This window comes from Bubalus kerabau, chromosome 2 (assembly GCF_029407905.1).
Source record: "Bubalus kerabau isolate K-KA32 ecotype Philippines breed swamp buffalo chromosome 2, PCC_UOA_SB_1v2, whole genome shotgun sequence".
Taxonomy (NCBI): Eukaryota; Metazoa; Chordata; class Mammalia; order Artiodactyla; family Bovidae; genus Bubalus; species Bubalus kerabau.
The window spans coordinates 129,282,363-129,296,630 of record NC_073625.1 but is presented as its reverse complement, the minus strand read 5'-3'; the positions used below and the strand labels follow the sequence as shown (position 1 = coordinate 129,296,630).

General features: G+C 47.9%; 2 protein-coding genes across 4 annotated transcripts; one reads left to right on the top strand and one right to left on the bottom strand.

Moving 5' to 3' along the window:
• Window positions 1-912: 912 nt before the first annotated feature.
• POLR2H (RNA polymerase II, I and III subunit H) lies at window positions 913-4,356 on the top strand. The gene is made up of 5 exons (XM_055568873.1): window positions 913-1,194; window positions 2,151-2,234; window positions 2,314-2,407; window positions 2,952-3,035; window positions 3,990-4,356. The coding sequence occupies exons 1-5, from the start codon at window positions 1,122-1,124 to the stop codon at window positions 4,105-4,107; spliced, it is 453 nt and encodes a 150-aa protein (XP_055424848.1). The 5' UTR covers window positions 913-1,121; the 3' UTR covers window positions 4,108-4,356.
• A 3,465-nt stretch (window positions 4,357-7,821) lies between these two features.
• On the bottom strand, window positions 7,822-14,187 carry THPO (thrombopoietin). 3 transcript variants are annotated; one of them, XM_055570325.1, is made up of 6 exons: window positions 14,055-14,187; window positions 12,563-12,740; window positions 12,197-12,324; window positions 11,821-11,907; window positions 8,913-9,080; window positions 7,822-8,678 (listed from the first exon to the last, which is right to left on the bottom strand). In XM_055570325.1, the coding sequence occupies exons 2-6, from the start codon at window positions 12,573-12,575 to the stop codon at window positions 8,115-8,117; spliced, it is 960 nt and encodes a 319-aa protein (XP_055426300.1). In that variant the 5' UTR covers window positions 12,576-12,740; window positions 14,055-14,187; the 3' UTR covers window positions 7,822-8,114. The 3 variants fall into 3 exon arrangements, with proteins under 3 accessions (XP_055426300.1, XP_055426298.1, XP_055426299.1); XM_055570323.1 differs by having other exon boundaries at window positions 7,822-8,695; window positions 14,055-14,185; XM_055570324.1 differs by having other exon boundaries at window positions 7,822-8,683; window positions 14,055-14,185.
• Window positions 14,188-14,268: the final 81 nt, after the last annotated feature.

Here is a 14,268-nt window from a genome sequence, read left to right as displayed (position 1 = left end):
GGGAACACGGCCTGCTGGGGCTCTGCGTTCTCTATGAGGGTCCGGAGGACAGAGCAGAGGGGGTGAGCACTGGTGTATGAGCAGCGTCAGGGAGAGTGTCAGGAGAGGCCAGTGCCCAGGAAACAGGCAGTGTGCAGGAGGAGGCAGCGCCGGGGTGAAGGGGCGCGCGGGAGGTCGCAGGGGGCTCCCGGGTAAGGGAGCAGTGCCCAGGAGGGGGCCGATGTGAGAGCTGGCACCCTAGAGGAAGGGGCAATGTAAAGAAAGAGGTGGCATCTGTACGACAGGGTAGTGCCTGGATGAAGAAGCACGTAGAGCTTTCCTAGAAGGAGAGGACCGGGGTAGCGGAAAACAGAGCTTTAAGGGGCAGGGCTCGAGGAGGGCAGTGGGTTTGGGGTTAATGTCCTGCTGAAGGGGCGGTGTGAGAGAAGAGAGCAGGGAAGGGCACGGTGCAGGCTTTCCTCTTCCCCATGGTGACATCATGGCAAGTTCCCAAACTGGAGGGGCCCGGCTCAGGTGACATCCAGCTGGGACGAGCCGGCCCGGGCCGGCCTGGGTGCCCGCTGGAAGGGCTGGGTTTTGCGCCCAGTCAGGCCAGCGCCCTTGGGGCGGGGTGCTGCTCCCCTCGCTTTCCGTGCAGACGTGCCCTCGGCGGGCATGCAGACCGGCAGGGTAGGGCTCGGGCCGGGCTTCTCTGGGCCAAGGATCAAGGTCCCTGGCTGGGGCAGGCCCCTTGAGCATTCCAGCCTTCCAGACCCGGCTTCTGAAGAGGGCGCAGTAGAGCCTCGGGAGAGAGCCGGACGCGACGCCACCTCGGTCGGAGGTGGGACCCATCGTGTCGCCGCCCGGGGCGGGGTTTTCTGGACCCGAAACCAGCCCTCAATTCTGCAACCTCTGGGAAACCATCATTCGGGGCGGAAGTTAAGAAGCCCTGAGAGCTAGGCAGCGGAAGTGGCTGCGTTACAGCTCGTCTGTGCGCATGCGTTATTCTATTCCTTTGCTGCGGCCGTTCCAGCGCGGAGTCTTCTTAGCGCCTCTCTTTTCCTCCACGCAAGGGGGTGCGCTACCCCTAGTCGTCGTGGTCGCGCGCTCAGTCCCTCTACTACTCTCGTGGCCCCCTCACCATGGCGGGCATCCTGTTTGAGGATATTTTTGATGTAAAAGACATTGACCCGGAAGGCAAAAAGTTTGACCGAGGTAAGCAAGGTTTGGAGGGGCGGTTTCGGGGAAGGGGCTAATCTCCTCGGGTACACGCCCGTAGGCCGCTTGTCCACCCACTTTCGCGTGGCCTTTCCCTAGCGGCCAGTCCTGGTGTGGGGACCTCTCTCGAGAAATAATTTTATAGATAAGAAAACGGAGACTCCCGAGCTCTCCCTGGTTTCACACAAGCTGTGCTCGCTGCCTGGGTGGCCTTTTCTCCTGGTGCTGGTGGACTCCAGGCATCTTTTCTAATCGCTCCCCACTCTGGAGTAGGCGCTGTACTGTACACTTCACACACACTTTGTCTCACATTCTCTTCCAAGAGTAGGCGGTGTCTTACCCATTTTGCTCTGAGAGGCTAAGCAGCCCACCCAAGGTTGTGCAGTGAATAATCCGACTTCACATCCCATTCCTCAGAATCTTTAGCTGTTTGTAAAATCCTCTCAGAGTTTAAGAGTTGACTGCTTGGTATACACCTCTTTCTTCTGTCATTTATCAATAATTGACCTGGGTGTCTCTTCCTTTGCCTGAACACTGATATGTTCTTCGGGACAAACACCAGTTCTTACACATCTTGATAATCAATCCCCTTAGCACAGCACCTGACACAGGAATAGGAAACCTTAGGATGAATGAATACCTTGCCCCAAATCAGGTTGTTTCTTAATCACCTAGGTTGGTCTAGAACCTGGATATTATTTATTGCCAGAGGATGTTTGATTCTTTTCTGTGGATTCTGCCCACTGGCCACAGGTTGTCTCCCCTTTCCTTCTTGCACGTGTGATTCTGATTGAGCCTGCACTTCTGTGAGAGCAGATGAGAGGCCAGTGGATACAGACTGCATTAGACTGAGTATTCTATTGCATCCAGTCCCCTGAAGTACCTGTCTGCCCTGCCCTGTAGGGTCTGCTCTGGGCCACAGGCAATTAACTTCTGCCACTCTTCCCCTCCAGTGTCTCGGCTGCATTGTGAGAGTGAATCTTTCAAGATGGACCTCATCCTTGATGTAAACATTCAGATTTACCCTGTAGACTTGGGTAAGTATTGAACACAAACAGCAGGAGGCTTTTTGCCATCTCAGTTGTTCTTCACCCTCTGATACCGCTGTTATTTCAGGTGACAAGTTCCGGTTGGTCATAGCCAGTACCTTATATGAAGATGGTACTCTGGATGATGGTGAATACAACCCCACAGATGATAGGCCTTCCAGGTGAGGGGGTGGAAAAGGGAGCACCTGAAATGTGCCTGAGGACTAAGTAGATAGGCGTATAGAAAGACCCTTACTTAATTCATGAAATAAATGATTATCAGCAGACTCTGTGTTAGCTTAAGGAAACTGCAGCACTTGAGAATCCAGACATCCAGGTGTTTATCCAAGGCAGTGATTACAGTGTGAGTTGTCGCTTTTTGATAGTGGAGGAAATGAGCACTGAATGACCTAGGCTCTGTGGGCCTTGTGTCTTGGGAGGGAGTTTAGTGTGATGGAAAGGCTTCGGACGCCCACTCGGTTCACATCTCAGCTCTACCACTTATTTGTTGAATAACCTTAACTTCCTTCAACCTTAGTTTTTTCTCATCAGTAACAGTGATGGTCATACCTAGTTCACAGGTTGCCGTGAGGATTGAATGACATCACGTTTAGAAAGTACCTGGTGTTATGATGCTGGCATATAGTTACTAGTTACCATTGTTTTTAAAGGGCCTCTTACTTTTGTTAACTGTATTTAAGAATAACTGCCCCTGTTGTTCCACAGGGCTGACCAATTTGAGTATGTCATGTATGGGAAAGTGTACAGGATTGAGGGAGACGAAACTTCTACTGAAGCAGCAACACGCCTGTAAGTTCCGCGGTCTTGTGAGAGCCCTTTCCCTCCTCATTTTGTGAGAATTTGGGCTATGCTTTGAAAATCTGGACCATCCTCAGGCTCCCTGGATTTCTTTCTTCAAGCACCTCAGACCTAGCGGGACTCAGAAAGGAACTGTTTTGGGAACAGTTTCAGTCCGAAATGTAGGCTGCTCAGTTTGCCCTCTGTCAGGATCTTAAGGCCTGTGATCTAAATGAGAAACTGTTAATCTTGCTGAGTGAAATGCCAAGGAATGTTACTTCTCCAAGAACTAAATGCAGCATAAGTGATTAAACTGCTAGGCTTTTTTGTTTGTGTGTGTGTGTGTGTGTTTTGCTACTCTGCAATCCAATCCCTAGTTCTTTGGTTTCTCTGCCCAACTATTTTTTCCTTTTCTTTAAAACCTTATTAAAACAATATGTGCCCTTTGCAAGAAATTTGAAAAGCAGAAAAGTAATATGAAGAAGGAAAAAAGTCACCTATAATTCTATAACCAGAGGGAATCTTCTACGTAAACATTCTTGAATGTTCTAGGTTTTTTTCCTATGTACTTTTTTCTCTGAGATCATGTTATTTATTACAATGTTTTGTTCTGTTTCATTTGCTTAATGTTATGTAAAACATGTTTCCTCATGTCAATTTAAAGCTTTTCCTAAACTTTTTTTTTTTTTTAATTCCTAAACATTTTTATAGCTGTGTAACATTCCAGTAAATGGATGTATCTTATTGATTTGACCATTTACCTTATTCTGGGCATGGAGTATTTTCCACCTTTCTGATATAAAAAACACTGCCTTGCACATATCTGTGCCATCATCTTTGTCTGAAATTTGGTTCCTAATGACTGAACTCTAGAAGGGTGCCTTTTTTTCTTAGGCTGGCATGGAGAGTAGCTGAGTAGTTTTTGCTCTGGCACTCAGACTGACGGGACTGGGTCTTCTGTTTCAGCTCTGCCTACGTGTCCTATGGGGGCCTGCTCATGAGGCTGCAGGGTGATGCCAACAACCTGCATGGATTTGAAGTGGACTCCAGAGTGTACCTGCTCATGAAGAAACTGGCCTTCTGAACCACCCAGGAAGCTAGCCTTGCTGCTTAGTCACTCAGGTCCTGGATGTCAGTTCAAGCCCGAATAGCAGTTGCTGTTGTTCACCTGTTCAAAAGGGGCTGGCTCTCTGTCCACTGTGGGTGCATCTTTAGGAGGTTTGGACTCAGTGGGAAACTGACTTGCCTGTGAAAGACCCAGTGGGAGAGCTTAAGATGAATCAGTAGCTGTTTTATGTACATGATTTTTTAAATTAAACTTTACTTTTTCAGACTCTTTTTCCTTCCTTTTTAAAAAAGGTTTTCCCATTTTAAAATCATTTTTTTCAACTTGTTTGTGGTACATTATGTTTCTGGCCCACAGCCAGATGATCACGGGTCAAAACAGGATCTATCCCAACCTTTCAGTATCTGGGTTCAGGATTATCTCAGGCTCCTAGCTGACCATCCCCAACATTTCCCCTCCAAGGTGATTTTCTGTGTAGGAGAGAAAGTGTTGTGCTTTTGACTCCTGAGGGCACCACCCATTTGGCATAGAACTTTGAATAGGCAAGGAGCCTTGCTCGTGTTCTTCCAACATTTTCAGTCTCTCAGGAAGTCAGATCACGTTGACTTGAATGTGTTGCCTGCATAGCCTGGATGCATTCATCATTTTTGTGGAAGCTTTGAGATGAGGCTTTTAGACACAAACATGGGACACGACTCTGAAGAGGAGAGCCAGAACTATCTGGTGGTTGTGGAAGCAGGTGGATGAGCTAGCTCTGTTCTACATTCTAGTGGTGACCTGGAGGGAGGGTAAGTGGCAGTGGTTTTCACCAGTGACACGGAACAGAGAGCTGCCACACAGACCAGTGAAATGGACAGGGCAGCAATACCAATTAGGTTGGCAGTTCAGTGCCAGTGCCCTGGACAATACATTAGCCTGACTGCAGTCACTAATTTAACAGTAGGGGGGAGAGCAAAGTTGAGGCAGTGGTGATGCTTGCAAGGACTCCAGCATCTGAGCTCGGTCTTCAGCCTGGCATTTGTGGTCTCAGAAAGTACATGGGACCCTGATTTCCCCTGGGAAGTTCAGGGTAGCAATTCAGAAAGATTTTTGTGTATATTAAGCCGTTGTCTCTTTTGATTTCCCAGTTTTGCCATGGGAGCTGGTCGTCCTGCAGGGATTCCTGGGGTATTTCCTTCCCCATCTTTTTCAGGTCTTTACTGGAGGTGTTAGGAATAGTATTTAGATAAATGGGTTGAAAATGAATGGCCTCCGAAGGGGGGTGGGGGAGAAAAGATGTTTCTTTTGCTTTACTTTGGGGAGGGGGAGAGTGAGGGGAGAGGGAAATAGGACATGAATTGAGTTGGGGTGAATTTTTATGGAATCCTAGGACCTTTTCCATGCAGTCAAAAAAATTTTTTTTGTAGGGATTGGAGAAGGATGGATTTAGGTAAGAAAGGAACCTAATTACCAATAATGGTTTGTTGGGTAGCAGACTGTCCTAGCCGCCCTGGGGTGGCAGAAGAAAGACAGCTGGCATACAGTTGAATAGAGATAAGAGTGTCCTCGTTGTAACAGTTTTTTGTCTTTTCTGTAAAGGGAGAAAGGGACAGACCATCAGCCAGATAGAATGAAGGGTTAGATGTTCAATAGAGGCGAGTTAGTTTACACTGGAGCAGCCATGAGTTGTTTGCATTTGCCCCAGGGTAAGTCAGATGCCAGCCCTGGACGCCTGGAGCTTTCTGGCTATTTACTTTTTTGTAGTCTTGCCATCTTCATCTCTCAGCTGACTGTGCTGAAAACTTTTCTTTGTCTTCGGTCCCTTTCGCGTGTCATGTACTGGGTGCTGGCTTTCATGTACCATGAAGTGTTTCATTTGATCATTAGATTTAACCTCCTTTAATATTTCAGTAAATTAAAATTTCCACTCACCATTCCCTTGACTCCACATTGGAATTTGTAGTGTGGATAAATGGATTCTCTTCTATGCAGAAATTGTCACCATCTGAGATTTGGACAGCACTTTTGAGCTTTGTGCGTTTGTTGATTTTTTTCCTCCATTGCAACTGTTCTGTCCATGAAGTGGGCGGCGGGGTGGGGGACGGGGGTGTGGGGAACAACACCTGGAGATGCCTAAATTGGTCACCCCACCAAGAGCTTTGGTTTCTACTCAGAACTCGTTTTAACTGTTGATGTGTCCTCTCTAAGGACTTGGAAATTTCTTCCGATAGAGACACTGATACATTGGACAGTGCACCACACTGGGGAGCATTTGGGCTCCAGACTAAGTCAGCGTAGGGTGTTTCTTTTCCTGTTCACAGGCTATGAAACCACTGGGAACTTGCTCCTCATCTGTAAAGCAGAGATGTTAATAACCCACCTTATAGGGATGTGTGAGTGTTAAGGTCATGTGCATTAAGTTCCTGACATGGGGCTTTCACTCTGTTGTTTTGGAATGCCTTAATGACCCTGGGGTTTTTGTGGTGTTTGGAACCCTAGGTTTCTGGCTCCTCTACCTAATGGTAGCTTTTGCTGTCTTTTGGGGAGTTTGAAGTGGGAGGGGAAAAGCTTCCAATAGCTTTCCTACAGGAGCCTCTGGAGGTAGTGTTGACCTTTGCAGTGGAGTGTTTGGGGGCAAAGTAAACTTCTTCCTAAGTACCAAGGTGACATTTATTCAAAAAGCCCTGTAAGCTTAGCTTCTTTTCTAGACATCCCCAGGCAGAGTTTATGGTGGTCACACAGGTTTGCTTTTCAGATAGTATATACTTCTGGGAATTGGGAAATGAGCCTTCAACTTGTACTTGCCCCTCCTGCTGTGTGAGCCCTAGGAGACTGACTCAAGCCACTTCCTGCATTTCCCCCTGACCTCCACAGGAGGGAGGCAGGAACCTGCGCCTGGCGAAGCTTCCTGCTGAGCTGCTGAAGCGCTGGCTGTTTGCTCAGCTGTCACATCCAAGTCTCATCTCGTCTTGACTGACCCCATCTGTACAGCCTTACCTGGGGTGTAAGGCTGTCCAGAGCTTCCTGTTAGCATCTCTCAGGGTGGGGGGTTGGGGGGGAGGGATCTGTTGCCCATGAGAACATCTTCCCTTCGCTTTTCAGGTAGCTTTGGGTCCTCTCGTTTCTTCATTATTTAATCCCTTTCAGTTTTGTCTGTTATGGAGGAACTTTTCTGAGAGACCTCTCCTTCATTTCTCAAGAGTAAGGGTCTCCTAAGAAAAAGGGATGAGAGCTCCATTAAAAATGATAGTAAAGAGAGTAGAGAGACTAACCTTAGTTCTGAGCAGAAAACACAGGCTTTTTTTCTCTGAGATAAGTTCTACCTCTGTTCAGAAGCTAGGCCAGGTCAGGCCTTTGCAGAATTATCACATGAAAAATATATAGAGAATTAGTAAGCTGTAAATTTGTGCAGAAAATAGACCAGAGATAACTAACTGCTCTGGTGAATATTATTGATGGTTTAAAAAATAGCTTTTGAAGTTTTTTGGCATATAGTAAAAAATTATACGTTTTCTGTCCTGCATGTCCCCCTTCACCAGGACTTTGGGTGTCAGGTGAAAGCAGGAAATCTGATAAAGGCCTACCTCGTGGATCTTGTAGATTCAGTTCTAGACCACTACAATAAAGTGAATATCACAGGAAGCAAATCACACAATTTGTTTTTGGTTTCCTAGTGTATATAAACTTCATGTTTCCATGATACTGTGGTCTATTAAGTGTATAATAGCATCAAGTCTAAAAAAGTAATTCACATACCTTCATTAAAAAATACTTTATTGCTAAAAAATGCTAATCATCATCTGACAACACAGGGTTGCCACAAACCTTCAATCTGTAAAAAATAGGATATCTACAAAGAGCAATAAAATGAGGTATGCCTGTGTAGCTGCAGCTGTCTCCCAGGGCCTCTCCTACAAGTAAGGGGACTACGTGGAGGCTGACGTTGGCAGTGCTGAGTACCTTACTCTTCCTGAGACAGATTCCGGAAGTGAGAGTGGGCTGCAACTAGAAGAGAACTGGAAGAGTTGGGTGTGATGGCTGAGGGGTCAGGAAGCAGGGGTTGGAGCTGGACCGTGGGGATGGGTGAGGTTGGCAAAGGAGAGAAGAGTGTGTATTGTCCAGGGGGAGGATGGGCTGGGGAAGGAGAATCTCCAGGCTGGAGGTAGGGTGGCAGGGAGCCCATATCTGAAGTTCCCAGAGGAATATCCGGGGCTCCTAGGGCCCTGGGTGAGGGCCCAGGAAAGAGTCCATGAATTCCACTTAAGGGTCCTTGTGTCCCATTCAGGTGTCCAGGGATTTGGCCTAAGGACCTGGAGGTTTGGTTCAGCAGACCAGGAATCTTGGCTCTGAATCCTTGCAGCCTGTTCGGAAGTCCAAAGCCAGTAGTTCTGGCTGAGACACTGGAGTTGGTCTCCAACAATCCAGAAGTCCTGTTTGGGAGCTTGTTCAGTGTGAGCAATGGAGAGATGCTGCCCAGGACAGCTGTGGCGGGTGGGGCCCGCTTGGCACAGAGGCTGGGCCCCACTACAAGCAGCAGGAAGCGCACCTTTCCTCGGAGCAGCTGTTGGAAGCTCAGGAAGATGGCACTGGGATCCTTGTGAGCTGTGGTCCTGCCCTGTGGAGGAAGCTGAGGGCAGAGGATGGGCCTGAGGCCAGAGACCTGGGCTAGATATCATGCCTGCCTGTCTTCATGGGGACGATAAGGTGCCAGAACCCAGGCTTTGTGACTGGGAGGATGCACTCCTTAGCAGGTCAGCTCTTCCACCCTCAGGATTTCCAGAATTTTCTAAGGGGACTGAGTCAGAAAAGAAATATTCTCTTAATTCCTTTGACTGGGGACTTACCTGGGTTCCTAGGAGGCCCTGCAGGGCCCCAAGGAGGAGGCGGACCTGCCCAGAAAGCTGCACCAGGAGGGATGAGAGGCAAGTGGGGCCCAGCTGTCCCCGCGCTGCCATCACTGCTTCCAGCAGAAGGGTCGTGGTTCCCAGGACGTCCTGTGCTTTGGTCTGCTCCTGGGAAAGAGATGGAAGAGAGAAGCGGACAGCTTCAAAGGGTATTCGAATGGCGGGTGGGGAGCCTGTAAGAGCAGCCAGCAGAATGAATCATAGGAGCTGAGAATTGGACAGGACCTAGGTCCCACCCAGCACAGGAATTCCTTCAGTCTCCCGACAATTGGTCATCAGCCTCTGCTTGAATAACTCCAGTGTCCGGTAACCCAGCTGGCTCTTAACACGTAATTTCAGTAAGAAAAGCTCTTTTTATTTTTATTCCCGTTCTTGCATTATTCTGTAATCTGCCCTATTATAGCTTTTACCTCTTGGATCTAGTGCTGTAAATCCAGTCTTCCTTCTACAGAATGTTAGGATCATACGATTTTTAAAAAGTTAATGTAGATACGAGACCATCGTAAAAATTATAAAGATGAAGGGAAGGGACTTACTGATAAATGGCAGAACAGAATCTGCAAGGGATCACTAGCAATTGCCCCTCCTCCCTGGCCCGGTCCCCAGAAGACCTGAGGGAAGCGAGGGAATTCTAGGTGTCTTGAGGGCAGAGGAGCTGACCTGGTCAGCAGTACTCCCTTCTAGTAGGTTTCTTCAGTCTCAGACTAAAGCAGTTTGTGCTCTGCCATAAGACAGCTACTCTTCTCCAACCCCATCACATGAGCTTTATTATTTTTTTAAACAGTTCCTCACATAACATATTTTCCAACCTCTCACTGTTCAGGTTGCTTTGACATGCTAGTTTAATATGGGCCCCTGAGTACATGAGCATGCACCTAAAAGAGGATAGCTAGTACTCGGTGCAGTAGTTTAAGTGTAGTCCACAGACACAGAGAACAAACCTATGGATGCCGAGGGGGAGATGGGGGGTGGGGTGAACTCAGAGATTGGGATTAACACATATACACTATTGATGCCATGTATGAAATAGATAACTAATGAGAACCTACTGTATAGCACAGGGAGCTCTATTCAATGATCTGTGGTGACCTAAATGGGAAGGAAGTCCAAAAAACAGGGGATATGTATATGTGTAGCTGATTCACTTTGCTGTACAGCAGAAACTAACAAAACATTGTAAAGCAACTATGCTCCAATAAAATTTTTTTTAAATGTGCAGTCCACTCAGAATAGAGCTTTTTAGGAATGTTTCTACATAGTGGATGTTAAACATCTAAAGCCACCTAGGATCTCTAGCTTTTTAAGTAGCTGCTGCTTCGGTAATATTACAGTGGTAAGTTTGAGGCAATCCAACCCTCCCAGGTCTGTTTCATAGTAAGTACTAGGGCTAAAAATTTATGTGAGGGAAGCAGGGTCAACTATGGCCTGAAAGTTGGAAGCGGATTTTATTCAGTTACTTCACACATCCAGAGTTTTATACGCATCTGTTATATACATCTTTGTTTTTGACCTAGCCTTTTATCGGTTTGAACCTTCATTCTGTCTTTTGTTATTTTAGCTGTGCCTCCCAGTTTTGTGTCATCAGAGGATGATAGATCCGTCTTGCTTCTTCACACCAACTTAAGGTTGAACAGATTAAGATGAATAAGTTCTGGGGGTCTAATATACAGTGATTACAGTTCATAATACTGAATTATGTGCACTTGAAATGTGCTGCTGCTGCTGCTAAGTCACTTTAGTTGTGTCCGACTCTGTGACCCCATAGATGGCAGCCCACCAGTCTCTTCTGTCCCTGGGATTCTCTAGGCAAGAATACTGGAGTGGGTTGCCATTTCCTTCTCCAATGCATGCATGCATGCATGCTAAGTTGCTTCAGTTGTGTCCAACTCTGTGCGACCCTATGGACAGCAGCCCACCAGGCTCCTCTGTCCACGGGATTCTCTAGGCAAGAATACTGGAGGGGGTTGCCATTTCCTTCTCCATGAAATGTGCTAAGAGAGTAGATTTTAAATGTTCTCACCACAAAAAAGAAATATTAGGGCTTCCCCGGTAGTCCAGTGGTTAAGAATCCACCTGCCAATGCAGGGGACATGGGTTTGATCCCTGGTCCAGGCAGATCCTACATGCTGTGTGGCAACAAAGCCCATGAGCCACAACTACTGAGCTCCTGCTCTAGAGCCCTCGAGCTGCAGCTACCTAGGCCTGCATGCCCTACAGCCCGTGCTCCACAACAAGAGAAGCCATCACAATAAGTCTGTGTACCGCAACTAGAGAGCAGCCCCTGCTCTGTAACTAGAGAAAACCCATGTAGCAAAGATGACCCAGTGCAGCCAAAATAATAAATAAGAAATATTAATTATAGGATGTGATGCAGGTATTAGCTAATGTTAATCATTTCATAATATATGTATATTATATTAACACATTGTATACTACCTTAAACTTACACAATGTTATATGCCCATGATATCTCAATAAAGCTGAAAAAGGGGAAAAATCTGAATTTAAAGGTCAAGGAGACTAATAGTATGCTACAAAATAAATCGACTACTGTTTCTTGCCTTAGAAAAAGAAAGGTTGAATGGAAATAGGTCAAAGGCATGGCCATGAGAGACATCTATCCAGCTTTTCCTGGTCAGCCTTGACTCTATTTAACATATTGGGCCACAAGCCATCATCTTGTCCAGAAGATATCCCCATAGTAGAATGTATATTGGGTTAGGGTGGCCAAGTTGAAGTGGAGCTCTTTTTAAAAGAGAGCTCAGAAATTTTGAAAAATTCATGGGAATCAGTAGCAAACAGATGAAGACAGGATTAGGGAAACCAAGGGAAAGGATGGCTTTCTTACCGTCTGGGTTTTCCATTCTCCCAAGCTGAAGTCCACAGCAGGCAGAAGGACAGGTGTGGACAAAGGGTTAATGTCTGGACACTGGCTCTGTTGAAAAAGATTGGTGGGGTGGTGGAGAGGGCACATTATGGTGGCCCGATTACCAGGATAGGCTTCCATGCGTAATACAGCCAGACTAGAGCTTTTAAGAGAGCATTTGACTATAAACTATAATCCTTGTAAAGGGGTAGTAATTGGGTCAGGGGGTGTTGGTGGTGGTCTTACTAAGACAATATTGGAAGGGTAGTGATTGGATTGGGTCGTGAGAGGGAGTGGTGGGAGTGAGGGTATCTCTCTAGTTAAGTGGGCAGAAGGGAGAGTGCTTGGGGATTCTCACCAGTCTGCTGTGAAGGACATGGGAGTCACGAAGCAGTTTATTTAGGAGTCGAGGGTCACAGGCAGGAGGAGCCGGGCTGGACAGAGTTATTCTTGCAGTTAGGAGAAGGATGACCACGAGGAGCAATTCTTAGATGAGGAGAGGTGAAGTTGAAAGGGGTGGATAAGGAAGAAATCATTGTCGGTTGGCGGTCCAGAAATTCCTATTTAGGACCCAGACCTGCAATCCAGGGAATCTGCTGCTCAGAGGCCTTATTCCTGGGAGACTGGCCGCCTCCCCCTCATCCCACCACCACGGCACATTTCCTTTCTCTTTTCCCTCTACCAGGTTCTGATTTGGCCCTAGTTCTCCCAAGGGTTTTCTTACCAGTCAGCTCCATTCTGGCCAGGCTGTCTGCTTGGAGTGGCTCCCTGAATGGGGCCTCTCCCCTGAATCCGTCCTGGGGCCATGGAGGCGGCTTGGGCTCTTGCACTTTTGGGCAGAGTGGGGCGGGGCACAGGTGGGGCACAGGTGGGCCAAGGAGGAGGAGGATTTAGAACCTATCCTGCAAGTGACAGGAATGATGAACAATTAATGGAGTTTCAAGGAAATGAAACTCTGCCTGGCTGGGGGAACAGACGTTGGGAGGGTGTGAGATGCTGACCAGCCTGGAACTGCTAAAGCCCCGACTGTTCCAGTCATCTTGTGATTGTACCGTATGGTGTCTCCTCTTCGTCAGAGTACCTCAGTACCTCTGAGGTGGCTCTGGTGCCCCAGCCCCCCGCCAAGGGCAGCAGGGCAGAATTTGTACACACACATCTAACTGCCTCAAAATCTGAGCAACTCTGCTTGTTTGGTTGGAGAAAACCTGGAATGGGGATAGAGAATGGACGCACTGGGGCTCAAGCCTGGAGAAAAGATTGGAAATGGCTACAGGGCCAGGACCAGGAGCTAGCAAACATATACAATGAGCTCAGGGGTAGCTTGGGGAGTGGGGCTGAGGAGGGGAATTGGACCAAAATAAAAATGAACTACTAAAAGTCTGTGATTAAAAGGTTGAGAAGATGATGTGGGAGAAATTAACCTCTCATTCTTTTTCTATCTACTCCAACACATAAAGCCTCTTGGGGTTTTTCTTTGGTTATTTAAGGAGAAGAGATGGGCTAACAGTTCTGGAACTTCCTTCCTGAAGCAAGTTGCCCAGGAATGAGCACCTGCTGGGTGAGCTGATGCCTGCCTTACAGGGCTTACCTCACCTTAGACACCCACCATATCGGTCTCATAGCCCTCACCTTCCTCCCTGCCCCCTCTGCAGACCCCTTCCGGTTCCTTTGCAGGACCCCCCACATGGCTTCCTTCTTCTTTCACAAGTTGTGCAAAGAGGCCTGCACCTGATTCAATATTGGGATTTCCTGTAGGTCTGTCAACATTCATGAGCCCTCCTCCCATTACCCTCTCCTTGTGCCCTGGCTTGCCTGGCCCAGCTTCCCCAGCCCCAGGATTCAGAACCTCTTAAGCTCATTAGGAATGACTGGGTATGAATGGGGGTTGAGGCTGTGTCCACCTCGGTGCCATGTTCCCTAAGTCCGAAAAGCACCTTCTTTCTTGTTTTCTCCCTGGGTTCATGTCCCCTTTCTTGAGGGCCAGCCAGGACTGTGCTGTATTCCACTAAGTCTGTTATCAGTCCCTCAGAACCCAGCACCCCACCCCCTACCCCTGCTCTGTCCTGCTCCTCCCATTCTGGGAAGGCCACACTCTTCTCGACAAAGGTCAGTGCCTGTAGGTTCCAGTTTGCCTCCCCCTCCCCCAGCAGAGAGCCCAATTCCTCTTTCCAGTCCTTCCTACCCTCACTTAACTCCAAACCTGGCTTGCCACTCACCGGGTAGAGAAGGGCTCCAGGACTCAGGTCCAGAGAAGGCAGCACTCTGGGGAGCAGATGGGTAGGAAGACAGGTGGCTGTTGGGGCACAGCCCCTCTGGGGCACTGGGGTCACCCGCCTGCCCAGGCCAATTCTGCCCAATCAGAGAGCAGGGAGCCACTAGACACAAGCAATGGCCCCGGAAGTGACGCTTTCTCCTCCCACCTGCGTAGGA

What these genes read in the sequence shown, in the direction of transcription:
- POLR2H (XM_055568873.1), top strand. Translation starts at nt 1,122, where the DNA reads ATGGCGGGCATCCTGTTTGAGGATATTTTTGATGTAAAAGACATTGAC. An exon ending in GATTTACCCTGTAGACTTGG is followed by an intron (nt 2,235 to 2,313) that starts GTAAGTATTGAA and finishes CTGTTATTTCAG; the next exon opens with GTGACAAGTTCCGGTTGGTC. An exon ending in ACAGATGATAGGCCTTCCAG is followed by an intron (nt 2,408 to 2,951) that starts GTGAGGGGGTGG and finishes GTTGTTCCACAG; the next exon opens with GGCTGACCAATTTGAGTATG.
- THPO (XM_055570323.1), bottom strand. An exon ending in GAGAATGGAAAACCCAGACG is followed by an intron (nt 9,081 to 11,820) that starts GTAAGAAAGCCA and finishes TCTCTTTCCCAG; the next exon opens with GAGCAGACCAAAGCACAGGA. An exon ending in AGGGCCTCCTAGGAACCCAG is followed by an intron (nt 8,696 to 8,912) that starts GTAAGTCCCCAG and finishes CTCTGCCCTCAG; the next exon opens with CTTCCTCCACAGGGCAGGAC.